This window comes from Mustela erminea, chromosome 9 (genome assembly GCF_009829155.1).
Source record: "Mustela erminea isolate mMusErm1 chromosome 9, mMusErm1.Pri, whole genome shotgun sequence".
NCBI lineage: Eukaryota > Metazoa > Chordata > Mammalia > Carnivora > Mustelidae > Mustela > Mustela erminea.
In genome coordinates, this window is record NC_045622.1 from 71,168,088 (window position 1) to 71,195,535 (window position 27,448).

General features: G+C 49.5%; 1 protein-coding gene across 12 annotated transcripts in view; it reads right to left on the reverse strand.

Annotated features, from left to right (window-relative positions):
- PLEKHA7 (pleckstrin homology domain containing A7) overlaps positions 1-26,120 on the reverse strand; it is a 213,139-nt gene extending 187,019 nt beyond the window's left edge. For all 12 annotated transcript variants that reach the window (XM_032356705.1, XM_032356703.1, XM_032356698.1 and 9 more), the window contains exons 1-3: positions 26,005-26,120; positions 25,814-25,890; positions 25,662-25,719 (exon numbers count right to left, since the gene is read on the reverse strand). In XM_032356705.1, the coding sequence (XP_032212596.1) occupies positions 25,662-25,719; positions 25,814-25,890; positions 26,005-26,090 (221 nt within the window). In that variant the 5' untranslated portion in view covers positions 26,091-26,120. The remainder of the gene's footprint in view (positions 1-25,661; positions 25,720-25,813; positions 25,891-26,004) is intronic.
- Between the last annotated feature and the right edge of the window lie 1,328 nt (positions 26,121-27,448).

Consider the following 27,448-nt stretch of genomic DNA (forward strand, 5'->3'; position numbering starts at 1 on the left):
GAGCACAGGCATTCTCCCCAACACTAGTAACACTGGGCTCGCTCAACAGCAGCTCACGACACAGCTGCTAAACAAAAGAAGAAAGCACCAGTGAAGGGATATCACAAAGCCCTGGCAGAGGGCAGTCAGAAAAGACTTCCCAAGGGAATGCCTGAGCCTTAAGGATGTGCAGGAGCTGTGTGGATGGCACAGGGCATTCCTAGGGATGGAAACTCCAAGAGCAAAGGCGTAGAAGCAGGAGAGAGCTATACACAATATGACGTTGCTAGACTGTGTTCAGGCCAAGGTGAACAGGGTGCAGACCACACAAAGACAAGCCCCAAGCTAGGAACACCTGGGAAGGCCCTAATCAGGAGGCACATTAAGATATGGTCTTTGGGTCCCTGGAGGGAAGACAGGGCTGAGGCTTGACAAATGTCAGGACCACCTGCACCACCCCGAGTGTGAGCTGGAGAGGGCAGGGCCTTCAGGAGGCACCAGAGAAACACCGTGTGCAGGAACCCCTTACCAGTCACAGGTGCCAGACCCCACTGAGAAGGGACACACTGAGATGAGCCACAGCACACTTGTGAGCACGCAGAAGTACATGCTGCAAAACTGCTTGGAGGAGACAGGAGTAGAACCATGTCACACCCTGTACACAATCCCCAAAGCCATGACTGGGGCAAGGAGGAAGTCAGGGGAGAGAACCAGAGAAAGTGCTATTTATTTCGTTTTCACTTTGAACACACCAGAACTGGGGAGAACACACCCTGGCCCAGGAGAGAAGAAATCAGGCTGGTGTTCCAGCTATCACCAATGATCTGAGTGACCTTGGGCAGGTTACCTCATCCCCTGGGGCTCAGCTTCCCCATCTATAAACCAGAGCTGCTACCACAAGCTCCATCCCATCCCACACCTAACAACACCCTGGAAAAGCTCCAATCAGATACGTACCAGCTCTGCATGGCTCTATAAAGCACCTACTGTGTGCTCTTCCTTGTACTAGAAGGGAGGACATGTCCAGCCCCCAGTGAACATTTTAACAAGGGGCCCTGGAAGGCAATGCAGGACTCTGGGGAGAGCATTCTGGGACATTCTCTGGCCAGTCTGACTGCCCAGGCCAGGGAGGGGGAGAGGAAGTGGTGAGCTGTTTTACAATCCATCAAATTAATTGCCCCAAATGGGAAATTTACAGGCCTCCTACAGCCTCCGGTATATCCCATAATCTCCCATGGCCCTAATCTGAGAAAGAATGTGTGAGCTGTAATCTTTCCAGCCCACTGTGCTCAGGAGCAAAGCCCCAACAAACCTCAGTTCCTACCAGTGGTCACCTCCAACCAAAAGCCCCCAGTTTATGGCCCTCCAGGGCCTGACTCCACCCACCTCCACCCACCAGGAGCCAGCCCAGCTGACCTTGGCCTAGACGCTGGCCTCAGCAAGAAGACCTGCCCAACCAGCCCCTTTGGTAAATACAACTTTGTTCTCTCCTCCTTTTCTCTCTTAAGGATAACAGCCTGCCAGGAGGCAGAACCAGGAAAATTGGAATCTGGGCAGAGTCATCCATAGGCACAGGGAAAACAGCCCCCAGATGAGGTATCGGGCATCGGGTTCTAGCCTCAGCTCACCCTAAGCTGGTTAGGAAACCCTCTCCCATCTCTGGCCTCACCCTCCTCTGAGAAACAACGGAATATAAAAAGCCTCCCAGGAACTTCTCTTCCCGCCTCTTCATGACCCAAATGTTACCAGCAAACTGCAACAAATCTGGGTCTCCTTCAACTAACTATCAGAGAGTGTCAAGCTCTACTGTCAGGAAGGGAAGAGTTCTCCAGCTGGCAGGAGACACTCACGTCAGCATCTGGTTCTCTCCTTCCATGACATTTGTACCCATTTGCCTCTGCCTCCTCTAGGCCTTTGCCCACCTCCCCACATAATGAAGTATTTGTCTACTCCGTAAGCAAACGTCACCTCTTCCATGAAGGCCTCCTGGATCTCTCCCTTCTTAATACCTGTTCCATTCTCTCCTGTCTCCTCTATTCAATAGGTCTCGAGTGCAGAGGACTCTTACTCATTGCTAGCAACAGGGAACTTACTTTATCATAAAATATTTTTAGAGGACTTTCCACAAACCTGGAGCCAGTTCTCTAAAGCATTTGCACCTAACTCCTCAATACCACTGAGTGAAGTTTCCTAGACACTGTTTGGAAGACCAAGCTCCTTGATGTTAATTATGCTACTGGTGGCCAGGGCAGCACTTGTCAATCACCTATGTTTGAACCCTTTCTCCTTGACGAAAAGCTTTCTCACTCACTACCTTACAAGAGTCCAGCAGGGGAGGAACTGATATGATCTCCTTCTACAGAGAAAGCAAATGTGCTGTCCAAGGTTATACAGCTCTATGGGGCTGAGCTGGGGTTCAAACCCAGGTCTTCTCATCTGATTCTAATCCTGTATTCTCCCAACCACACCTGGAGGTGTGTGCAGTCCTGGAGCCCACTGAGATCTGGGCTTGGGACAGACATCATCTAAATTCTGCCCCCCGCCCTACTCACTCCTGGAGCAGAGACAGAACCACACTCAGGGACTCTGGGCCGAAGAATGGTAGAGAACATTTACTCCATACTCTCCACTGGACCTCCATCGGTACATGATTACCTCTGACAGTTCACTCACTATATACGGAGATATTTTGGAAGGTTTTATTGTAAACCCAGAGCCAAAACCTTTCTCCCTATAGCTTTCCCAGATAATAAGGCTCTTCTATGTGACAGTCCCTCAGATATTTGCAACCGGTCCTCATTTCCTTGAGGGTCTCCTCTTCCCCACAGGAAATCCTCAGCTGTTCCTCAGGAGACAAGGTTTCCAGTGCCTATTACAGTCATCTCCTCAGAAAGGCTTCGAGTAGTCACATATCTCTTAAAAAGTAATCCCAAAACAGACCCCAATACTCCATCTGTGATCTCCAAGAACTGCGCAACACCATCATCTCCCATGTTGTGAGCCCCATACTTTCATTAAAGCAGCCCCAAACCAAATTAGCATTCTGGATGGTCACATTATCCTGTCAACTCCTATGGAGTTCATGGTCAGTAAACTCCTTTTTTCCCAAGCTGCATCTCCCAGAGGGCACCAGCCATGCAGGAGCATGAACAAAACTCATTCTCCTCAGCTGGATAGAGCAGAAAGTACAGGAACTTTGGAGTCAGACCTGGATTGGAATCCTAGTCCTGCTACTTATTTACAGAACAACTCAGAAAAATCATTCATTCTTTCCAAGTTTTAAAATCCTCAAGCACAAAATGAGGAAAATTTTTTCCTCATTAGGCTGCGTTGAGGAATAAATGAGACAAAGCATGCAAGCACCTAGCCCACGCCAAGAACATGCAAAGATCAAAGATGATTAAGTGGTTAAGAGTCAAACCCAAGTCTGCCAACACATAGCTTTGTGGCCTTAGACACCATGCTACAGCCCCAGGCTGTTTTCTTGTTCCACAGCCCTTACCCACTGAAGGTCATCTTTTTGTTTCTCCCTACACTGCACTATGAATTCCTTGAAGACAATCTTGTCTTTGTAGCCCCAGAATCCAGCATGATGCCATCTGTTAGACGTGGGAGCTAATAAGCTGATAAGCAAATGACTGTATGAACAAGTTAACTGAACTGATATCAAGGTAGGCACCCCTTTGGCCCTCTTAGCAGCTCCAACCCCACTATCACTTGCTGAGTGGCAAGAAGTATTTACCCTACAAGGGCTTACTATATGAATCAGGCCAGCACTACCCTCCATGCCCAGACAGGAAAGCCCAGGTCCCAGTCCCCCATTCTTTCTTTGGACTCTTCTCCTACCCAGCACATGGCAATGTTCTGCCTTCCCAACCACAAGATCTCCAACACTGGTAAGTTTTACTCCAAACTGCTCCTGGAGCCAGGCTAAGCTGCATTTGGTCAGATGAGCATTGTCTGGGATGGGGTGACCCCAAGATGCATACATAAGTCCTACGGGGGGAAGGCTGATGCCAGGCTTTCTCCAGCCCCAGTTCTCTGGGGCTTCTTTAAAAACATCCTCTTCTAATTCCCAGGTAATTTATAATAGGAAAAAGAAGGACATGCCTATTCATTTTCAGCAGGCTGTCTCAAAACCATCCAAGCCACACCTAATAGAGCACTCCTGTCTCTGTGCCACTGCTCGATGCCACACTGTCCCCATGACCCAAATACTAATGGTCCTTCACAGCCGGGTTGTGATTTCCCAGTTATTCCTAAGGTTCTAGAGTCAGTGAGAGTCTTGGTCCCACCACTTCTGAGCCTTGGTTTCCTCGTGCCATCAAATGGGCATATAATCATGAACCTCAAGGTTCAGTGTGGGATAACTACACAAATATCATGCCTGTGTATGGCACACAATAGGTGTCCACTCGACCTTGATTTCTTTCCTTCTGGTCTATTCCACTCTCAGCTCTGAAGCACAACTGTTGTCCAGGGCCCAGCTCAAGTCCAGCTCTGCAGGGAGAACCTCGAGGTATGGGATGGTATCTCCTCTGGCCATCACAAGGACATGTACGGCTGTGGGAACGCAACAGGCATCAAATACTCCCAGTGGTTAGCTGGTAAGCCAACACATTTTAATCTGCTGTTGTCACTGTGGATAAGCTTGATAGAATACATTGATTTTCAGAAAATTCCCCAGAAGTGGTGACTGGAAGCCAGCATGGAGATAATAAAAATGCCATGTGATCCCCAGACTGGAGAGGACTCTTTGGGGACACCCAAGCCAGTGTACCCAAGGCCCATCCCTCTGCCTCTCAGGCCATAGCTCCCTTGGCTATGGGGAGGCACCATTCAGTGGCTGACTAGCTTCTCAGGCAGAGTCCCAAGAGAGAAAAGTGCAGGGTTCACTATACCATTTAATAAATTCATTCAACAATTACCTTCTCTCACCACACACCAAGAAAGTAACACAAGAAGTTACATGTGTTAACTATCTCAATTGTGATCATTTCACAATATGTGTGTGCGCGCGCGTGTGCACACATGTGTATATGTATATATATATATATATATATATATATATCAAAACATCAGGTGCGACATCTTAAATACATACTTTTTTGTCAATTATACCTCAATAAAGCTAAAAAAATAATTTTCTACACACCTTGTTCTAGCCACTGTTTTATACACTAGAGGTATAGTCTTGAACAAAATAGACATTCTGTTATATTCTAGGGGCAAAGGTGAACAAATTAAAATCTAATGTGTCTGGGCTGACTGAGAACTCTAAAGAAAGAGAGGGGAGTTAAGGGAATAGCTTGTGCTGGGGGAGAAGAGTTCAGAAAGGCCACCCTGAAAAGGTGGTATCTGAGGAGAAACCTGAAGGAAGTGAGGGAGCAGTGGGCCACTGGCATATCTTTAGGAAAACATTCCAGATAAAGAGCACAGTGAGTGCAAAGTCCTGAAGACTGGTTGTGCTCACATGCCAGAGGAACAGCAAGGAAACCAACATGGCTAGAGCAAAGCACCAGGGAGAGAGGGAAGAAATGAGGTCAGAGGAGCAACAGGGGTGGGAGCAGATGACGCAGAGCCTCGAGGACCTAGGATTCTGCTGTGTGGGAGATGGGAGACTTTAGGTGGTTTGGGAGGGGTGACATAACCCAGATTCCACTGGAGAACAATCTCTAGCTGCTGTACTGGGGGGAGGGGGAGAGTAGCACAGGGATTACTTAGAAGGGTATTGCAACAGTCCAAGCAACAGATGACAACAGCATGGACTAAGGTGGTAATAGGTCATGGGTACAATCTGATTCTAGATATATTTCAAAGTAGAGATGGTAGGATTTTTTGAAAGTTCCCTGGAAATGTGCCTGACGCCAAGCAGTCCTGGGCATTACCGGCTGCTTACACTGAGTAAACCAGGAGACAAACTGAATTTAGTCTCCAGAGCCTCAGCCTAGATACATGCGTGTGGAAAGTGCATCATGGCAGAGCGGCAGGAAGAGAGGCGCAGAAGCCCCCACATGGCCAGGAGGGGCAGCTCCCTGCAGGACTCACTACCCATTGTCCCCTGCCCCTGAGGGGCTGGGTGGCTCCTGGGCAAACTACTTCTGGCTTCCAAAAGCAGAAGAACTCCTTCACAAGGATGCCAGTGAGGCAGCTTGGTGATATGAGTCCCAGTCCCAGCTCCACTACCTCCCACTGTGTGACTCTAGGTAAGTCATTTGAGTCTGGGTCTCAGAGCTGCAGGTGCAAAAGAGAATCATATCATATGACCCAAGGTTCTTACAAGGTTTGAAGGCGTGCTGTGCAAAAACTGGCTAACTTCTTTTTTTTTTTTTTAGATTTTATTTATTTATTTGATAGACAGAGATCACAAGCAGGCAGAGAGGCAGGCAGAGAGAGAGGAGGAAGCAGGCTCCCCACTGAGCAGAGAGCCCGATGTGGGGCTCAATCCCAGGACCCTGGGACCATGACCTGAGCCAAAAGCAGAGGCTTTAACCCACTGAGCCACCCAGGCGCCCCCTGGCTAACCGCTTTTGAATCAGAATCCACCAACCGCTCCTAGTTGTGTGACCCTGGATATAGCATCTCCTTGGGCCTCTGCATACTCATCTACAAAATGGAGGGAATAACACCTTTCCGGGCTGTTGTGAGGGTTAAACCAAATGATGTGTGACAAATGTTGGTGATATTCGTGAGATTTGATCGGATCCTGTTGAACCTCTTCTGTGCCATCACCTCGCCCCTGCCAACTCTGCCCACCCTTCCCACCTGACCACCGTGAGAGGAAGCTGAGGCATGAGGAAGACCCTCAGCTTACACTTCCCTCCTGTCAGGCTCAGTACCAGGAGCCCACTCCCACATGCTCAGCAAAATGTCCTGGCCATCTTAAACATGGTCTCAGGCTCCAGCTCTTAGAAACAAAAAGCACCTATGGGTTCTCGGTGGTAGCTTCTGCTCTCAGGGGCTCTCCCTGCTGCTGGCACCAGCCTCACAGGCTCCTTGGGAAGGGCCAGCATGCACACAGTAGGTGCTGAATAAGGTTTTGTGAATAGAAACAAGTGCAGGGCACCCCACCAGACTACAGACCAGAAAAACACCACTGGGCACAATGGTTAGAGGACTCCACTCCACAAGCCTGAAACAGACCATCTTCACCATGTGTCAGTTTCAAAATCCCAGGTCAAGTTTAAAACGTCCTGCACAAGGACCTTCAGCAGACCCTGCATGGGAATTATCCGCTATAGATATAAGTCCTGAAGGCCTCAGAGAAATCAGGCAGACCAAAGGAAAATGAGACAGAGGGCCTATGAAAGTGAAAGCCTCCATGTTTATTCTTCCCCACTATCTCTGGGTGGCATTTAAGGAAGTCGGGAGCTGGGTGGGGAGACCAGGAGGGGAAGGGCGTTTAGTCTAAGAGGAATTAGGATACTCTGGGGGGAACGAAAGCCTAAATATAAAAAGTTTTCCTCAGTCTTCTTCAATTGACTCCAGCTTCTTCCTCTTCCTTTCCTTTACTTCACCCCTTTCCCTGGGAAGCACTGAGTACACAGCCTGGGAACCAGACTTACTGTAAGCGGTGTGGGGCCAAGGTCACCTGCCACAGGACTTCTGCACATTGCCCGGAGCCGAGGAGGGACCAGCTAAGCAGGGCAAGTGTGAGGCTGGCTCTCGCCCTTCTAGGGGGTCAGGTTTTAACTAGGTCACCACTAGGACACTCACACCACCCACTCTTTATCTCCATCTCTTTCTATTTTAAGGCAGGAGTGCTGCCAGCAGTGGTATGGGTTACCCAGTTTCTCCTCCTTTAGAGGCCAATCCCTCACCTGGGGTGGGGGTGGGGGTACCTACCCTTCAAAGGCTCCAGCCTACTTCCTCCAGCACCACCTCTGCAGACACCCAGCACCCCAGTACATCCCCTCCTCCTCCCGTACAACCGTGGTGGGGCCATGGTCACACCCCTGCTCATGCCCTGGAGCCACACTGCGCTCAGGATGGAGCCACAGCTCCCCAAGGCAGCTCTTTTCTGCGGCATCCTTCCTCTCCCTCTCACAACGTCTTGAATGCGCCACATTCTCTTACTGCTCTGCCCATGCTGCTTCCTCTCCCACAAACAGCTCTTATCATCCAACAAATCCCTGCTTTTCAAGGTCCAGCTCAGGCTCCCCTTGTCCACCAGGATGCCTTTTCTCGCCAGCCCTCCTCAGTCCCCCTCCGGTCCCCATGCTCTCCTTATCAAAGGAGATATTTGCGCAGTATTGTCTAGCTGTGGACATGTCTGGGTCCCTACCGGAGATCAGCCTCCCAGATTCCTGGAGAACTGCAAAGGCACTATGATTCGTTAACTGAATGCTTACCATGTACCAGATACTTTCTGAGAGCCAGCAATACAGCAGTGAACACAACTGAGAGAGAAAATTCCTGCCTTCGTGGAGGTCACATTCTAGTGATAATAAATGGCTAACACACGGGAGTACTTTCTATGTTCAAGACTATTCTGAGTACTTCTTATGAACTCATTTCACCTCCAGCACAATTATTATTATCCCCGTCTTACAGATGAAGAAACTGATGCTCCAGATTACCTAACTTGCTCAGGATCCGCAAGCTAGTAAGTGGCAGGGCAGGGATTCAAACCCAGGCAACCCTGCATCACATCATGCTCCCAAGGGCCATTCTGCCTCTCGGTACTATGTTCTTCGCTCTTCTGTACTCATTTTGGTATCCAGTGCTCAGACCAATGCTTAGCACACATACAGTGCTCAGTATAAGTCTGTTAAATGAAAGGACCCTGAATAATGAATGCTAGTCTCCCTGAAGCACCCGCTCCCTCCCTTGTCCCCACCCATTCCCAACTCATAAAAACCCCTAAGTCTTTCCTGATGCTTCCAACCCCTGAACTGTTTCCTCCTGGACATTCCTCTCCAGGCTGCACCCACACTACTTACCGGACACTTGGTCAAACACTGCTTAACCATCTTATCTGGTGCAGACACCTTGCTTCACCAGCAACCTGGGCTCCCTGACATCCGACGGAGTACAACAAATATGGTGCCAGGACACAGCAAAAATGGATACACAAAGGCTGAACTGAATTCGGCCTCCCCTCTCCTTTTTTCCATGATCACCAGAGCTATTTCTCCCCTTACCCAGGGGAAGCAAGCCAGAACTTGGGTCAGATACAACCTTTGCTGCAACTATATCCAAACTGCCTTACCTCTTCTGCTGTAACAGCCAACATCATAATTAGGGTATAGCTGTGGTTAAAAATAGCAAGTACAGTTGGACATTTTTAACCCTCCATGAAATGCATCAGGATGCTCAATGCCCTCTATTAGAAAATGCCTGTACCTGAGAATCTGAGCTGGACAGCATACACAGGTATCCTCGGTGTATATCAGAAGATAAGAGTCACTGTGGGATGTAAGTGAAGGAATTATCCAAATATGCTTGGATCCATCAGCCATTATAGAGAAAAGCATACATGGAAACACCTGCTAAAATTTACTGAACTACACTATGCTCTGGGAACTGAGTATTTCACATGTCCAACTCAACCTACAGAGGGGTTATATCCTGATGAACTCACTGTATATTGAAAACATCAAAGTTAAAAATGCATTGAGGGAGTGCCTGAGTGGCTCAGTGGGTTAAAGCCTGACCTTCGGCTCAGGTCATGATCCCAGGGTCCTGGGATCGAGCCCCAAATCGGGCTCTCTGTTCGGCAGGGAGCCTGCTTCCTCCTCTCTCTCTCTCTCTGCCTGCCTCTCTGCCTACTTATGATCTCTATCTGTCAAATAAATAAATAAAATCCTTTTTAAAAAATGCATTCAGTATGCCTGACCTATCTAATGCCATAACTTAGGCTAGCCTACCTTAAATGTACTAAGAACACTTAAGTTAGCCTACAGTTGGGCAAAATCATCCAACACAAAGCCTACAATAAAGTGTTGAAAATCTCACGTCATGTATTGAATCCTGTACTGAAAGTTAAAAAAGACAACGGTTTTAAGTCCATTGGTTGTTTACCAATGATCTCCTGGCTGACTGGGAGCTGTGCTCACTGCCACTGCCCAGCATCACCAGAGTGTCAAAACACCTATCGCTCACGCGGGGAAAGATCAAAGCAACTCAAAATTCAAAATTCAAAGCATGGCGTCTGTGGAATGCGTATCTCTTTTCCTCCACAGTCATGTCATATCAAAAAATCATAAGTTGAACCATTCTAAGTCAGGGACTGTCTGTATTATTCTCATTTAACCACTACAAAAGACCCATGCGACAGACACCAGCCTTTGCCCCATTTTGTTCAGAAGTTAAATGACCCACCTGAGTTCCACAGCCACAAAGTTGGGCTGCCAAGCTCAGTCCCAACCCGACAGTTCCCCATCTCCCCTATCTCCCGCAGCACAGTCCACCATGGAACAGGATGGACACAGGCCAAGCAGGGCTCAAAGGGACCACGAGGACCACCAGTTAAGGGCAGCTGGGGATGGTCTCTTCCCTGCCACCTAACACCTGTGCTGCGAGGTCCCTAACCTGCCTGTGCCTCATATTCCTCATGAGGATAAGTATCTACCTCACAGCGTTGGTAGTGGGATTAAATGAGTCCCCATCTATGAAGCCCTTAAAACAATGCCTGTGATGAGCACTGGATAAACATTTGTAAAACAAGCAAATAAGGACTGAACAAAAGCAACTGGCTTCTTGGTGTGACAGTCCCTCTGCCCTAGCTCTCAGGTTACTGAACCCCAAAACCAAGCCAAATCCAACAGAGACCATAAAGAAAAAAACAAATTCTCAAACCTGTCCAAGGACCCCAGAAGACAATCAGCACCATCCAGTCCTGCCGGACCCAAGGAGCAGCCTCAAAAGGCCCAGCGAGATCATCACTCAGCACAGTTGCTGCATCGTCAATCACTGGGCCCCTCAGACAAACGGAGCTCTTGAGGCAAAAGGAGTGTGCTTTGGATTCTAATTTAAATATCTATCTGTTCACAGAATAGGAAGCCAATTACTCTCCTTTCCCCCAAAGAATTCATATCCCCACTGAGTTTTATAAACCATCTGGTGCCAAACACACAAACACATCTACGCATTTTCAGGTGAGGAAGGCTGAGAGAAGCCGACTGAGTGCTCTCCGCGCCCGCCCACACACCAGGGCTCAAAAAATGTCATTATTCAAAGCCTCAGCAAATGGGTGTAATTTCAGGTACCACCAATTCCATCTAGAAATGCATTAATGGGTACAATGATTACAGATATTTAGCCTCACAGCATTCATCCATTTCTTTAAATCCCCAGGTCAGAATGTGTTGAGAAAAAAAAAAAAAATCTCTCCCAACAATTTCCGAGGCAATGAAGGAAACCTTTTCCCCTCCCCGGGATCCTGACCATGGATTCTGTGGTCAGCTTACAACCCCAATTTACTCCCAATTTCAATCAACTCTCTCTCCTCGTATGTCTGCCAAGGTCAAGAAGGTCATGCCAAATGTCAGATCAACCCACCCACACCAATTTGGTTGAGGACTGGCTCTGTGCCTGACACTGTTCCCAAGGAGCTGGCGAGCTATTTGTGGCACTGAGTCACAATCCTGCCCCTGCTCCATCTCCCCCAGGACCAGCTCAGGGAAGACTACAACACCAGACACCTCGACGACCTCCCCAACATCACCACTGTCTGCCGGGACATATCTATTCTCCCACACAGAGTAGCTTTTCCATTTCTCAACTTAATTGCAGCCTGCTTGCTGCCTCTGGCTTTCAACGTCAATCACTCAGAATAACACACCCATTACTCCAGGCCTTCCTCTCTGCTCTCAGAAGGATCTCTAAGTGGTCCTGGGGTTCCAAGATGTGGATGTGCCAATCTACCCCTCTCCCAGGCAGATGTAGTCCCCACTCAGTGTTCATCCACCGACCAGCCCTACTGCCCACCTCCAGGACAGCCAGCATCATCGGGGCACAGGGAATAGCAGTACATTCTCAATCCCCAAGGGGGAAACCAGAGACCCACCAGGGGCCAGGGATCAACTCTGGGTAACAGGGTGGCCACTGACAGACAGCCATGCCTACTGACACTTTCTCGGGGCCCTTCCCACAGCTTCATCCAAACAGTTCCAGCAGAGGGCCTCCTGAAAATGCAAAGGCGTGCAATACTTGAGCATCTACCACGCGTTTAAAGGAGCTGCAGACAGGCCATCATGTTAGATTCTCAATAAATGCTCAATAACACCAGGAAGGAGAGTAGCATTATCATTACTGTACAATATCATTATCGTGGGGAGGCTGAAGCTCTGAGACATCTTCCCTTTCAGCATCCAGAGAATCCCTCGTGGAACTTGGGATAATGCTGATGCCCAGTCCCACCCCCTTGTAGTTTGGACTCAGCATTCTAGAACAGTTTGTACTTCATGTCCACCCTTACGACTCCTCCGTCAAGTGCTCTGGCATGGATACCAGGGTCACTACCTCCAAAAAGAAAGCTAGAGGCCCTGCCAGGCAATGCAAACACTACTGCTAGCACCAGGGAGCCCTCTCACCGGGGATGAGGGTGGAGGATGAAAGGGGAGTATATCATAACTGCCCGTTTGGAAAATGTGTTGATCGTAGGTACGAGAAACCCATCTATTTTCTCTCTGGTTGGACACAGCCACACAGGGCTTCAAAGATGAAGAATCCTTTCCCTGGTATTTAGGCACCAACGACGTCGTGCCCAGCTTCCTTTTAAGGACAAGTCCCAACAAGAAAACACACTTCCTCCCGCTAGCCTGATCTTAGGAGATTTCCCCAAAGCGAACGAACCATCACTTTCTGCAGACTGTGCCACACAGGCGGGGGCTCTACTTCTAGGAGGAGTGATGACAATGGTTAATTCTTACATAGCATGTGAGATTTGCCAGGTACTATTCTAAGTGTACAGTACAGTTGTTGTCCCCATTCTACATATGAAGAAACATCTGAAGACACAGAGATGTTTAAGTGGCCTGTCCAACCTGGCAGCAAAGACAAGATTTCAACCCTGGGACTCAGACTCCAGAATTCATGCTTTATAACCCCCACCACCCAGCACCACCCCTCAGACACAGGAAGTCGGGGAACCCTTAGGGCAATATCCCCAATTACATCACTCTCCTGAAGTCAGCTACTATTTAGTGAAGGGTGTTATCCAGGACCAGTGCCTATACCTCAACTCAGCACCAGCCTCTTCAAGGTGCAGACAAGCACACACATACTTCACACCCCCTAGCTCCTGCCAGTTTCATCCCCTGGCCTCTCTTGCCTCAGGCTGCCCATTGTTCTGCTCCACAGATGCCTCCCCTTCCTCAAACTCACCCTCTGAAGCTCCCTAGGGCTCTGTCCTCAGGGTCACCAGCCCCTATTACCTATACTGAAATTGTCCAGTGTCCCTCTCCCTCCCTGGACTGGGCCCTGCTGGAGGGCAGGGATGATGATGTCTATTTCTCTCCATGGCATGATGATGATGATGTCTATTTCTCTCCATGGCACCCAATACAGAGACTGGCATATAGCACATGGTTTACCAAAGTCTGGTGACTCAACAGGTGAATCCTGGACCAAAAGCCATCCAGCCTCTCATTAAACTGCCCCTCCAATAAGGTGCTCATCACTCTTCAAGGTGGCCCACTGGTTCCATCTGCAGACCTGCACAGACAACTCAGTTTGCAAGCAGAGAGGATGATTATTGCAAAGGTGACTGCACTAAGCTACAAAGTTGCTCTGGCTCCACTCCTCTCGGGAAGGAGACTGTCTCCCCTCCCACTTCACCTAGGGGGAGAGAACACTGGAGGTGGTGCCAGGGGCCTGGGAAGAGAGCTTGAATGGGCCCTCTGCCCCCTCCATCCCCAAGCACACTGCACCCTGCTTGCATGACAGACTGTCCCAGGGAAGCACAAGAGGTAGCCCGCAGTCCCTGGGAGAGACTGCACGCTAATGCCAAGCTGTCAGACCTCGAAAGGGTGAGTGCTCTGCCTTGGCAGAAAAAGCCCCTGAGAAACCCTGAGAACACTGACTAGGATGCTGGAAACACTCTTCTGGCAGAACCTGAAAGAGACAGCCTGGCTGTAAGCAGGCTTAAGAGGCTCATCAGCCCCTAAGCTGTGGTCAGCTGACATGGGCAGGTGGTGGGGCCGGGGCGGGGCGGGGGGGGGGGCAGTCCACTCTCCCAGAGCACCAGGGACCTGCCCACTGCCCTGCCTAGGGACCATTCAACCCACCCCTCGCTCATCCACCCTGCAGGGGACTTTCTGAAGGAGGCCCAAAGGGTCATCAGGGAAGGTACTGAGGACCAATTTGGGGAGATAACGCTACAGGAGGATTCAATACAGAGGGAGTGGCTATGTGAGTCAGAAGACACCATGGTAGAAACAGTGCACAAATTTGGAGCCAAGACGACTCAGGTTCTAAGTGCCAGCTCCCCTACTGTTGCTCTGACATCAGGAAGATCTTTTAACCCTGTCCCTCCCCCAGCTTCCACTGCTTGATCTGTAAAATGAGGCTAATAAAAATCCCTGCCTTTAAAAGGAATGCATGTGTTTCTCAACTATAGAGTACCATGAAGATTATTACTGTTGACATCTGGGGCCCAGGCAGCACCAGACAATAAGTCTGTCCTTCAGCAGTCAGAGCCGATAACCAGGTGGCCACCCAGATTAAGGAGAGGACATCTGTGCAGCCTTCTAAATGCCAGGGAAACAGCGAGCCCGGGAATGTTTTTACACCTCATTACCCTGGGCTCTTGGTCCCCAGGTCCCTGCAGCCTGGACAAGGTACCTGTGGCCTAGGGACAGCACAGCCCTGATGGTTGAGGTTAGTGTTGTTTTGGTTTTGGATTTTTTTTTTAAGATTTTATTTATTAATTTGACAGTGAAAGAGAAATCACAAGTAGGCAGAGAGGCAGGCAGAGAGAGAGGGGGAGAAGCAGACTCCCTGCTAAGCAAAGAGCCTGATGTGGGGCTCAATCCCAAAACCCTGAGATCATGACCTGAGCTGAAGGCAGAGCCTTAACCTACTGAGCCACCCAGGTTCCCCTAGTGTTGTTTCTTTAGCTAACTTTTAATTTGGAAATCATTTTAAACTTAGAGAGAGGTACAAGAATAGCACCCCTCACCCAGCCTCACCCACTGTTAGCATTTCTCCAAATGCTAGATCATCTGCTCCCCTACACACGTACATGTGCACACACACATACACACACAGTTTTTTCTCAACTGTTTGAGAGCAAATACGTCAGTATTTCCCAAGAATGAGGACATCCTTTTAATAACCAAAATGGTTATGCAGTTTTTATTGGTCCAAATTCTGAGTTGAGTCCTATAGTCTGCATGCCCCTGACCCAGGTAACCCCAGTTCAAGGGCACCAGATTTCTGCACCAACTGCTGAATGTAATAAGAACTCAGAATTCACATTTCCACCCCATCTCATAGCTATGTGGATGTACAGTGAGGAGCTCACATTTACTGGGCGTTTACTAGGTGTCAGGCACCTGCTAGGCATCCTTTCCATCAATCAATTCATGTAATCCCCTTACTTATCCCCATTTCTTTGGTGAGGACATGAGGCTTAAAGGAAGAAGGTAACCGATCAAGGACAGGGAACTGTAACTGGTGGAACTGGAATCATAATCTGGGAATCCAGAGCCAATGCACCTACCCACCACCTCCTTACACACACTACCACCACATACACAACACCTATACATTTTTCTGCATGATGAAGTTGCCTGGCTGTCCTTTGGCTTCCAAAAAAATCCCGCCAGCATCCAGGTGACCCAGAGTAGGTTAGACGGGAGACAGTGGGGTAGTCTGGCACAACTCAAAAGACAGCCCAAGCAGAAGACATGAACAGATATTTCAGCAAAGAAGACATCCAAATGGCCAAAAGACACATGAAAAAAAGTGCTCAGCATCACTCGGCATCAGGGAAATAAAAATCAAAACCACAGTGAGATACCACCTCACACCATCAGAATGGCTAAAATTAACAAACCAGGAAACAACAGATGTTGGCAAGGATGCGGAGGAGGGGGAACCCTCCTACACTGTTGGTGGGAATGCAAGCTGGTGCAGCCACTCTGGAAAACAGTATGGAGGTTCCTCAAAAAGTTGAAAATAGAGTTACCCTATGACACAGCAACTGCATTCCTGGGTATTTACCCTAAAGACACAGATGTAGTGATCCGGAAGGGCATGGGTACCCAAATGTTTGTAGCAGCAATGTCCACAATAGCCAAACTATGGAAAGAACCTAGATGTCCATCAACAGATGAATGGATAAAGAAGATGTTGTATATAAATACAATGGAATATTATGTAGCCATCAAAAGAAACAAAATCTTCCCATTTGCAACAACATGGATGGAACTAGAGGGTATTATGCTAAGCAAAATAAGTCAATCAGAGAAGACAATTATCATATGATCTCTCTGATATGAGGAATTTGAGAGGCAGGGCTGGTGGTCACGGGATGTAGGGAAGGAAAAAATGAAACAAGATGGGATCAGGAGGGAGACAAACCATAAGAGACTCTTAATCTCACGAAACAAACTGAAGGTTGCTGGGGGATGGGGGGGTAAGGATAGGGTGGCTGGGTGATAGACATTGAGGAGGATATGTGCTATGGTGAGTGCTGCGAAATGTGTAAGCCTGATGATTCACAGACCTGTACCCCTGGGGCAAATAATACACTATATGTTAATTTTTTAAAGAAAAAAAAAAAAAAGACGGCCCAAGGTCTCAACAGCTGCTTGTGTCTTCCTCCAAGCCTGTACATCCCCCTTTGGAGATGCACAGCCCAGAGAGGCTAGAAGCCAATGAGCCATCTCCCCACTCCCCTGGTCCCTTAAGACTGAACAAGGGAATTAGTGTCCTGGGAGCACACATTTCTGTTTGGGAAAACACCAAGCCATACAATGAACATGATACATCCTGCCAAAGCACTAATCTTAAGTGAAGATACGGGAAGGGATTTTATAATAAGTTAAATTGAGGGTCAAGTCTACATGAATTTTTGGATAGTACCCACATTTTGATGACATTTCCTGCCATCCAATCTCCAGGAGAGTTTGCCTTCATCATCTTCAGTCATTCAGCTGTGGTTGAAAAAGTCTAAGAAGCCCTTGTCTGAGACAATACCATGTCCATGTCTTCTCTGAACTCAAAAAGGCTGAACCAACACAGCAGGAGGCTTTAGGAAGTCCCTTTATTCCTCTGAGCTCACTTTTCTGCACTGAAAAACCCAGTAACTGTAAGCTTCCAATCAGATAATGCTCATGAAGTACTCTGTGAATAATAAAATACTAACCCAAAACACTTGTCATTTCAGAAAATCAGAAACAAGTGTTTTGACAGCCATATAAAGGTACCAGGCAAGTGAAACCATATTCCTCCGTGTTTCTCCCTCTGTCAGTACTGACATAAGCCACCATGCCAGTTCACTGAGCAGAGATTCAAACCCATGCTCTCTTCTGAAGAGATGGTAAGACTGGAGCAAGCACCTCATTAAATCCCCAAACAGTCCACATTCTGATGTGCTTTCCCAAAGAGACTCCTATCGAAGCCCTAATTTAAGAAGCACAAGGTTTACTCCCATAAATATCAAGCACAAGATTTACTCCCGTAAACACTGAGAGAAGGGACAGAGCTCTGTCAATGCACATGAAACCTCCAACCACCCTCTTCACACACACAGCCCTGAAAATCAGGGATAGTCCCGCTCCTCCCCCCAAACTCCCTCCTTTCTCTGAAGCACACCCCTCACAGGGGTAAAGAGCCTTAGGAGCTACTTGCAACCATTTTTTTTTTAAAGATTTTCTTCATTTATTTGAGAGAGAGAATGAGAAAGAGAGCACAAGAAGGGGAGGGTCGGAGAGAGAAGCAGACTCCCTGCTGAGCAGGGAGCCCAATGCGGGACTCCATCCCAGGACTCCAGGATCTTGACCTGAGTCGAAGGCAGTCGCTTAACCAACTGAGCCATCCAGGCACCCTGTAACCGTCTTTCTTAACAGAGGTTTTCCCAGAACTTCTTGAGAGCGTGGAGCAAATCGGGGCTGCTAATCCTTCCTTCTGCTTTCTGCACAACACCACTGTTGTTCCTTTTGTAAAGGACCTAACACTTCAATCCCTGAGCCAGTTTTCACTCTTGATAAAACAACCAGGAAATGAAACGTAAAGTGTGGGATTATGCCAAAACTGGCCAAGCTGGGAGAAGCTTTTCTTAACCTTCAACAAGAGGTTTCAGAATTTCCATTTTAAATAGATGTGAGCTGTGGTTTCCCAGAAATTCTTTGCAAAACTGTTGCTTTCTGGTTTGAAACGCTGTTCCCAGCAATGAGAAAGATGACAAATGAGAAAGAGGGCAAATAAGTGAACCAATAGTTTGGCACTCTACAAGACAAATTTCACTAACATGAAGTTCAGCATTTGTCTGGGGAGAAAAAGTGGCAGACAGGAAATGTAGGGGGGGTTGCTGGAAGACTCCTTCAGTGATAGCATAATTAAATCTTATGAGGGCACCTTCCTGGGCCTTCTAGTATTCACAGACTTTTCCAAAGGGCCTTCTATACTTGGCGCCTACAGCCCACTGGGGTACCCGCCTGGACATTCAGTCATCCCTGGTTCCGCCTTCATTCCCCAATTCCTCTTTCCCTTTAATTTCAGAGAAAATGGGTTTGCTGAATACAAAAACACACTCCAGATATTTAGTGTTATCTCTAGAAAAGTAACCCTTCTGAAGGAATCTTAAAACCTTGTCTCATGCCTGGTCCCCACTCCCTGCCTGCATGGGACATGTTTTTTTGTTGTTGTTGTGGTTTGTGGTTTTTTTTTAATTTTTTTTAAAGATTTTATTTATTTATTTGACAGAGAGAGATTACAAGTAGGCAGAGATGCAGGTGGGGTGGGGGGCAACCAGGTTCCCCACTGAGCAGAGAGCCCAATGTGGGGCTCGATCCCAGGACCCTGAGATCATGACCTGAGCTGAAGGCAGAGACTTAACCCACTGAGCCACCCAGGCGCCCCCATGGGACATGTTCTTAACTGCCTATTCCCAACTACCTAGAGCCCCAAGCTCTACCCAGCCTCCCTCCTCCTCATTCCTGTCCAGGAGAGTGTGAGCACCAGCATCCTTGCCTTGTGGTGTCTTGGGAGTGGATATGGTGGTGGTGGGTCAGCACACAAGGTCATCACCCTGATGTCTGCATTCGAAATATTCTACAATACAGACATGAACCTGAGAGTCATGCTAAAAAATTGATTTTTTTTTAACTTGGAATGACTTTGAATAGCAAATAATAGCAAATAAAAAACGCCATGACAAGTTGAGAGAAAATCACAGGAAAAAGGAAAAAGTTTAGTGCTTTAATACCTCGAGTGACACCTTTTTCCAGCTTTGTGAACGAGTGCCCCTGAACTTTCTGATTTTGCACTGAGTCCTGCAAATTATGTAGCCAGGCAGGACCTGCTGCAGTCCGCAAGGCTAAGGTGAGGAAAGTTGGTCTTACTCTAAGACTTACTCTAAGTCTTACTCAGAAATGTCTTTCCCAAGAGCCTCACTGGCCTCACTTGGGGCTGGACACCCACAAGGAGAATAGCACCTACACAGGATGGCCCTGCAAATCTCCAAAGCTAAACCTAAGAACAGAAAGCTAGAAGAGACCTTGTGCAATCAGCTGCTTCCCACCAGGACTCTGGAGCCAAGTCACAGAGGACACGAGGCAACCAGAGAGGGAAAGAACCAGGGAGGGGATCCCAACAGATGTCCCATTCCCCAGATGCAGAGCATGCGGTTATGAGGTGAAGCAGCCACAGGAGGCCGCGTTCCTACTTCAGGTGCTATTCTGGACAGCAAGCAACGACTGCCAGGAAGGCTCAGATCCAAGCACTAGCCTCGACAGGCTCAACTCCTGGCTACTTTGCTTCTTTCACCTTACCCAGGCTCCCCTAGCCCCTGATCTCCTTCCCAACAGGTTTTCCAAAACTTGGAATATCTACTAAACTCACTGAGTCCCTTAAGACACTCCTGCTTTAATAAATACCAAGAACCTACTCAGAGCCCAGAGCTGGGCTGGGTACCAATGCCTCAGAAAAGCGAACAGAGTACCAGCCTTCGAGGAACCACCTTGGCACAAGCAGGATGGCCAAGACCCTCCTCACTCCATTCGTCCTCTTTATTGACTCAGGATCTACTCAAAGCCTATTGTAGGAAGAAGCCTACCACAGGGCAACCACAGGGTGCCACAAAACCCCCGAAAACCAGCCCAGTGTAACACCCTTGCTCCTAAGGCCTGTTCTAGAAGTTCACCCTTATGGGTCTCACATGTGAAAAGGCTGTGTCTACCAAACTGCTTTTACTAATTAATAATTAATGTCTTCCATTTCTTCCATTCCTTACTAATCAGAGACTTGCACCACCACCAATCAGCTCAGAAGACCAAGGGCTGCTGCCTTTCTCAGAAGCCTCAATTCCCAGCAAAAGCAAAGAAGGCCTCTGTCCCGTAAGCCTTGGGCAGCCTGACTCAGAGCAATGGCACCTGGCACAAGGTTCCTTCAAGTATCAATGCTGCCTCACACCTGTGACCTGGGGTAGAAGTCGCCCCACTACCATGGGTACCATTTTAGAGACTAAAGACTAACTTTCTAGTCCAGCTCTAAGCACTCCAGACAAATCACTGAACCTTCATGGACCAGAATACAATTATCTCTGCTCTTCTGCTGTTACAAAAACCAAGTAAGAAAAGATACCAGAAATAAGCCAACTGCCCTTTGCTGTTGGAATGCCCAGGATTACTATGAGTTTCCACATCAGTAAAATGGAACTAATAACAGTTCCTACCTCATCAAATTGTTGTAAGAATTAAATCACATAATAGTTATAAAACAGTTCCTGGCATTTTTCAAAGACTGGAAAAGATGAGGCTATTACATAATTGCTACTACTACTCTTATTGCTGCTGCTGTTAATGACACTATTATCTCCATTAGTATTCTATCTTGCTACTTGGCTAAAAGACTCAAGGGAAAGTAGAAAAGTTTTAAAGCATAAGTCTTCTTTTTTTAAAGATTTTATTTATTTATTTGAGAGAAATAGAAAGAGAAAAAGCATGAGCAGGGGGAGGGGCAGAGGAAGATGGCGACTCCCGGCTGAGTGGTGGGGGGAGGGGGCGGACCAGGAGATGGAGAGAACCCCAAGCACACCACACTGAGTGCAGAGGCTGACATGGGGCTCAGTCTCACAACCCTAAGATCATGACCTGAGCTGAAACCAAGAGTTGGACACTCAACTGACTGCACCACCCAGGCACCCCACTTTAAGGATTTTTTTTTTTTTAAGATTTTATTTATTTATTTATTTGACACAGAGAGAGAGAAAGCACAAGCAGTGGGCAGGGCAGGCAGAGGGAGAAGCGGGCTCCCTGCTGAGCAGAGAGCTCAACCTGAGGCTCAATCCCAGGACTCTGGGATCATGACCTGAGCAAAAGGCAGCTGCCTAACCAACTGCGCTATCCAGGCACCCCTAGAGTATAAGTTTTCTAGAAGAGGATATCAGCATCACCAAGTCTAGAATTAGGGGAACCAGCAGTAGATTTCTTTTATATTTTTCCCTAATCCAAAATTGAACCCAAGTGCAGAAATCAAAAACAAAATGCACCAGTCTTAGCTCAAGTTTTTCTGCTTTAAAAAATGTACTTCTGGAGGTGCCTGGCTGCCTCAGAGCATAAGGCTCCTGGTCTCAGGGTCATGAGTTCAAGCCCCATGGGTTGGGTGTAGAGATTACTTTAGGAAAAACACACACACACACACACACACACTTTGGGTTTTCTTACGTACAGCAGGGTTAAAGAACCCTGTACTAAACTAAGAGAGAGAAAGAGAAAAGGAAGGAAGGGAAGGAAGGAAGGAAGAGGGAGGGAGGGAGGGAAGATGGAGGGAGAAGAAAGAGAGAGAGAGAGAGAGAAGAAGAGGGAGGAAGGGCGGAAGGAAGAGGAAAGGAAGGGGAGGAGAGGAGAGGAGAGAAGAAATATACTCTGGAAAGTATCAAAACATCTGCTAAATATCAGGAGAAACTGATGCACCTTGAAAACCTCACACAAACTTCCAGACCAAGGATCCACTGGGGAAAATAAAACCAGCTATGCCGAATGTCTGTCCCTCTAACTGAGACATGTTAGAGGAGGATCCGGAAAAAAATATATATATAGAACATTCAGAAATGATCAGAGCAAATGTAAGGAAGTTGACTGACGAAAGCAAAGCATTTTTTATGTGAGGAAAAGAACAATTACGTCCAAACTATTCAGTCTCTCAAGAAGCTGTCTCAGGAGACAGGAAACATAACTGGCTGCCACAGTGTCCAGCCTCCCCATATGGCTGGCCTTTGAAAGTGGGGGATCAGTCACACACTGCTTTCCCCTAGGCCTGGGAGGACCCTGGGGGTGGGGAGCCAGAGCTTGCTATAGGATAATCACTAGGTGAATGCCTGGGTGGCTCAGTTGGTTAAGGGTCTGCCTTAGGCTCAGGTCATGATCCCAGGGTCCTGGGATCAAGTCCAGCCATCAGCTCCTTGCTCAGCAGGGAGCCTGCTTCTCCCTCTGCCTGATGCTCCCCCTGCTTGTACTCTCCTCTCTCTCTCTCTCTCTGACAAATAAATAGATAAAATAAAATTTAAAAAAAAGATAATCACTAGGAACTTCAGAGTCACCACAGAAGAGTCAGCAAAAGAGAGAAGGGCAGGAGGCTGTGCGGGAGGCTGTGGCAATGGCTGACCGGAAGTTAGCCTGAAGCCCCCCAACTCAAGACTTAGTCTAGTACTTCATGGTAGAGACAGGTACTATCAGACAGGAATACCCATGTCTCCCCTCACTAAACCTATCAGCCTCCTAGCATGAGCTCTGACATGGGCAGCCCTCCGTACCATGAAATGGATGAAAGACCCTGTTCCAGCTGGGACTCCTGACACCTAAGCCCAGGATCCCAGGATCCCCACCCTCTCACCTTGTCAGAAACACTGCTCCAGGAACTGTCGCATCTCTCTCCTGCATCATCTATTTCATTCCCAGCAGAACAGAACATGCTCTACTCTCTCCCACTAAAAAAAGACTCCCCGCTGCCACATCAAACCCAAAACTTCCCCAATTCCCAGCTAATGTTTCCAACCTGCTCCCTAACAAAACTGTCTGAAAGATTCACCTACGCTTACGGACCCCAATTCTGCACCCCATATTTTCCCCCTCCACCTACTCTAATCAGGTTCTGTCCTTGAAGCTTCTGTGAACCTCTCATTCTACTGGGGTTCCTTCTACCTTCTCAGTTCTCCTTTGCTGGATCCACCTCTTTTCCTAACCTCTAAACGCTGTGTCTCAAGGCTTAGGTCATTCTTCCGTCTACACGCGCTTCCAAGGTGAGTTCAACTAATCCTATGGCCTGAACACCATCTACCATACCCAAATACACCTTTGCAGTTCTCTCTCTCTCTCTCTTTTCTGAGCTTCAGGATCCATCCATCTGCCTAGTGGACATACTCATATCTCAAACCTCTCAGATCTCGTGCCTTCCCCCACCGCAAACCTGCTCCTCCCAGCGCTCCCATCTGAAGATATAATACCATCCACTTAGGTGCTCAAGCCTCTCAGAGTCATCTCTGACTCTTTTCTTTCTCTCACAGATTGCATCCAGATCATCAACCTGAATCTGACCACTTCAGATGAAAACATGTCCAGTGCTACACCCTCAGCCAAGTCATCAGCAAGAGACTGCTACTACTATCCTGCCCACTATACCTGCCCACCTCCATACAGCCCACTCTACAGCAGGGAGAATGATCTTCCTAAAAATGCACACCAAATCACTGCTCTCCCACTTCCAACCCTCCAGTGATTTCTCCCTAGGCTTACGATAAAGTTTAAAAACCCTTTACCCTGGCTCATAAAGTCCTACACCACTTGCTCTCTCCTACCTGTAACCTCTTCCCTTGCAACCTCCTCCCTTGCTCACCACATTCCAGCCTCTCCACTCTGGACTTAGCTCTTCCTGTCTTCAAGCCCTTGCACTGGCTGGTCTCTTGGGGATATGCTTTGCCATCTCATCAACACGAGGATGGCTCTCTCCTGACATTCAGATTTTACCTTAAATGTCACCTATTCAGAAACACCACGACAGACCTCTCCATCCAACACCACCGCTTGATATTCCATTACCTTATCTTAATTTTCTGCACAGTAGATACCGCTGACACTATTCTTGGTTTTTTAGTTTATTTTCTGCTCCCTCTCCCAACCAGACTGCAAGCTCCATGACCATCCGGATGTTGTCTGCCTCACTCAGGTCTGTGGTTCCAATGACTACAACGATGTGCGGCACACAAGGAGAAATCTAATAAACATCAATGAATGCAGTTATGAGCAGCCAGGTCCACAGACTGAGAGGTTCTGAGGTCTTAGCCAGCTCCCCAACTTCTCTCTCAAGCACAGATGTGAGGCAGGACCCCAGCCACGGCCCTAGTGTCCACCTGCATAAAGCTCATCCAGCAGAATTTAGAACATCCTGCAAGAGCCCAAACTAGGGAGGGAGGATCCAGGATTTTCTGAGACCACCGAGCTCCGACTAGGCTGCTCCACTACTGCCTAGCAGTGTTTTCGGTTGGTGAAAAAGGAATTCTGACTCACGGCCCCCCAGAAGTAACAGTATTTGTCTGACCACCGTCCAGACCTTGGCTAGTCCATTCATTCCGTAAACAAAGGTTTACCCAGTGCCTTCTCTGTGCCAGGCACCGGGCAAAGGACCCAAAGCAGCTTCTGACCGCAGGGAGCTGATTGGCAACCACGCAGAGCTTTGCAGAGAAACGCAGCAACACAGGTAAAGCCCTGGAGCGAGAAGGAACCGTCGTACTAGTGTTAGCGGTTGCGCGGCGCCCTCGCGTACTGCCGCACGATTTCACCCCTACAGACCCAGGTCTGGGGTAACCTGGCTAGTGGCGCAATGCTCGCGGGCTTTTTCTGAACTACCGCTTGCTAGCGGAGGCTGGAGTGACTGTCCCCATGGAGCACCGGCTTTCCCAGACGCGCAGCGTTCGAGGAATATTATTGGCTGATGGGTTCCCTCCCCACCGCCACCACTAGCCGCCCCCACCCAAGCAGGCCCGCGCTCTAGATGGCGAAGGGGGTGCGGTTCCGACTCCCCACCACCACCCCAGTCAACAAAGTCTAAGACCAAGTCCTCCCCACTCGAGATGCCCTCCGTCTCTACTCCCCACTCCCCAGCTCCCGGACCCCGGACGCAACAATTATTTCCACTCTCCCCACCCCCGCCCACAGCGGTGGGTCCCGGCCCGGCTCCGTGCCGGCCCCGGACCCCGGCGGGGAGGCGTGTCCTGCCCCTCACATCCGCGCCCGAATCTCCCAACTGCAGGACGGGGGTGGAGGGGGGGGCAGTTTGCGGCCCCCGCCCCCTCTGCGGCCGGGACTGCGGCCCCCTGCGGAGATGCGCGCCCCGCCGCCCCCTTTCCCGGAGCCCGCCACAGAACTCCGGCACACAAAACCCCACAGCAGTGCGGCCTCGGCGCTATGCGCGCCAACTCGCCCCGGACCCGCGCGGGAGGCGGGGGGCGGGCGCGCGCGGCGGGAACCGGTCGGATCCCGCCGCACAGGTGCGATCGCGGCGACCGGGTCACTCACTCGATGAAGTAGCTGGCTCCCTCCTCCGTGAAGCCCTCCTCCCAGCCGCGGGGCAGGTCTGCGGAAATGCCAAAAAAGTCGGGTCAAACTTGAGCCGCCCAAGCGCGCGCCTCCCGAGCGCTGCCCCCCAACCCCGCCGGCCCGGCTCCCACCTGAGCGGATCATGTGGCCGGAGTTGACTGGCTCCCCGGTGCGCGGGTGCAGCCAGGTTGTGCGGCGGAGCTCGTCACTGCGGGAGAGAGGTGCACCTGTTAGCGCCGCCGCCGCTCCGGGGACGCCCGCCCGGCCCCGCACCCCGCCCGGCCCCCGCCCACGCCCGCGTGCCCGCTTGCCCGCGTCGCACTTTATGAAGAAGACGCGGCCGTCCCGGCACACGCCGTAGGACCAGTGCTCAGGTAAAGTGTCCCGCCCGACCGCCGCCGCCGCCATGTTCGCCGAGCGCCGAGCCGCCGCGGCCGCCGCGGGGCGGGGGAGAGGGGGCGGAGGCGGGGGAGGGGGCGGGGGCGGGGGGGCCGGAGGGGGCGGTGCGGGCAGCTGGCCCGCGGGCTCCGCTTGAGCGGGCGCGGGGCTGGGGCGCTTCATCCCCGCGCGCGGCGACGTCCCGGGAGTCTCGAGTCCCCGCACGGCGGCCGGAGTTTGTCGCCGCACGGTCCGACCGGGGCGCGGTGGCCGCGGCCTTTGTCCCCGCGCCTTCCCCGCCCCCAGCCCGCCGGCCGGGCGCGCCCGCCGCTCGCCCCTTGGCCCCTGAGGCCGGGAGACCCGGGCGGGGCCTAGAGCCAATGTCGGGGCGCCGCCGGCAAACTCCGGAAACAAGGTGCGCCCCGAGTGCTCCAGGGCACCCCAGCCGACCCCCCTTCTGCCTCGGGGAACTGTACTTCTCTCTGAACCGTGCAAACCTAAACAGGTTGCATCCATATTGCGAGCCTCGGTTTGTTCCTTCCTCTGTAAAATAAAGTTACTAGTAAGTACCACAAAGGATTGTTGTGCTGGCTATATGAAATTACAGTGGTGTAAAGTGCTTAAAGGACCCTGGCCTGGAGCAGGTGCTCTGTTATTAATGCCAGGGCAAGCATGATTTTATTTTCCCAGGTTTGCAGCTCAGATAGGAAGCAGGAGGGTGCAGGTTCTCAAATCACACTTACACCACACACAGCCCTGAAGTTACCGGGATCTTACGCTTGTGCCTTTAGTTCTTATCAAGTGACAGAAAGAGAAACGAGGCTGTGGACCCGCTGCATCTCAGTCTATTTTTAGAAGAGCAGACCTACCAGACTGGGCCTCTAGTAGGGCATCTGGAAAGTTCTTTACATAGCTGGAGCCTTCTCATAGGTTTGTGGTCGAATCTCAGTTCTTGGGGGATCCGTCCCCTGGCCTCTTTGTCCAAAGGAGACCCTTTCCCTCCTCCCTTCACTATCCGTTCCATTACTTGTGTACACTTCATTGACATTCTTAGGCATGTGTGTATGTTCACTGACTATGTTGTATGTCACCCACCTGCACACACACTAAAATTTCAGCAGAATGAGAGGCGGGACCTTGTTCTGTCTTATATACTGCCACATTCCCAGTGCTTAGAACAGTGCCTGACTCATGTACATTCAATAAATGCTGAAAAGGTGCATAATACCCACTCCACACTGACACCCCTGTATGCTGAGCATGGACAGAGGGGAAACTGGGCTCTGGGAGAGGCCCAGCCCAACCTTCCAGTGGTATAGGCTGTAATTGGTGGAAAGGTTCCCAGGAGGCTCTAGGTAGTATGGGCACTGTTATTCAGAAAGGCATCC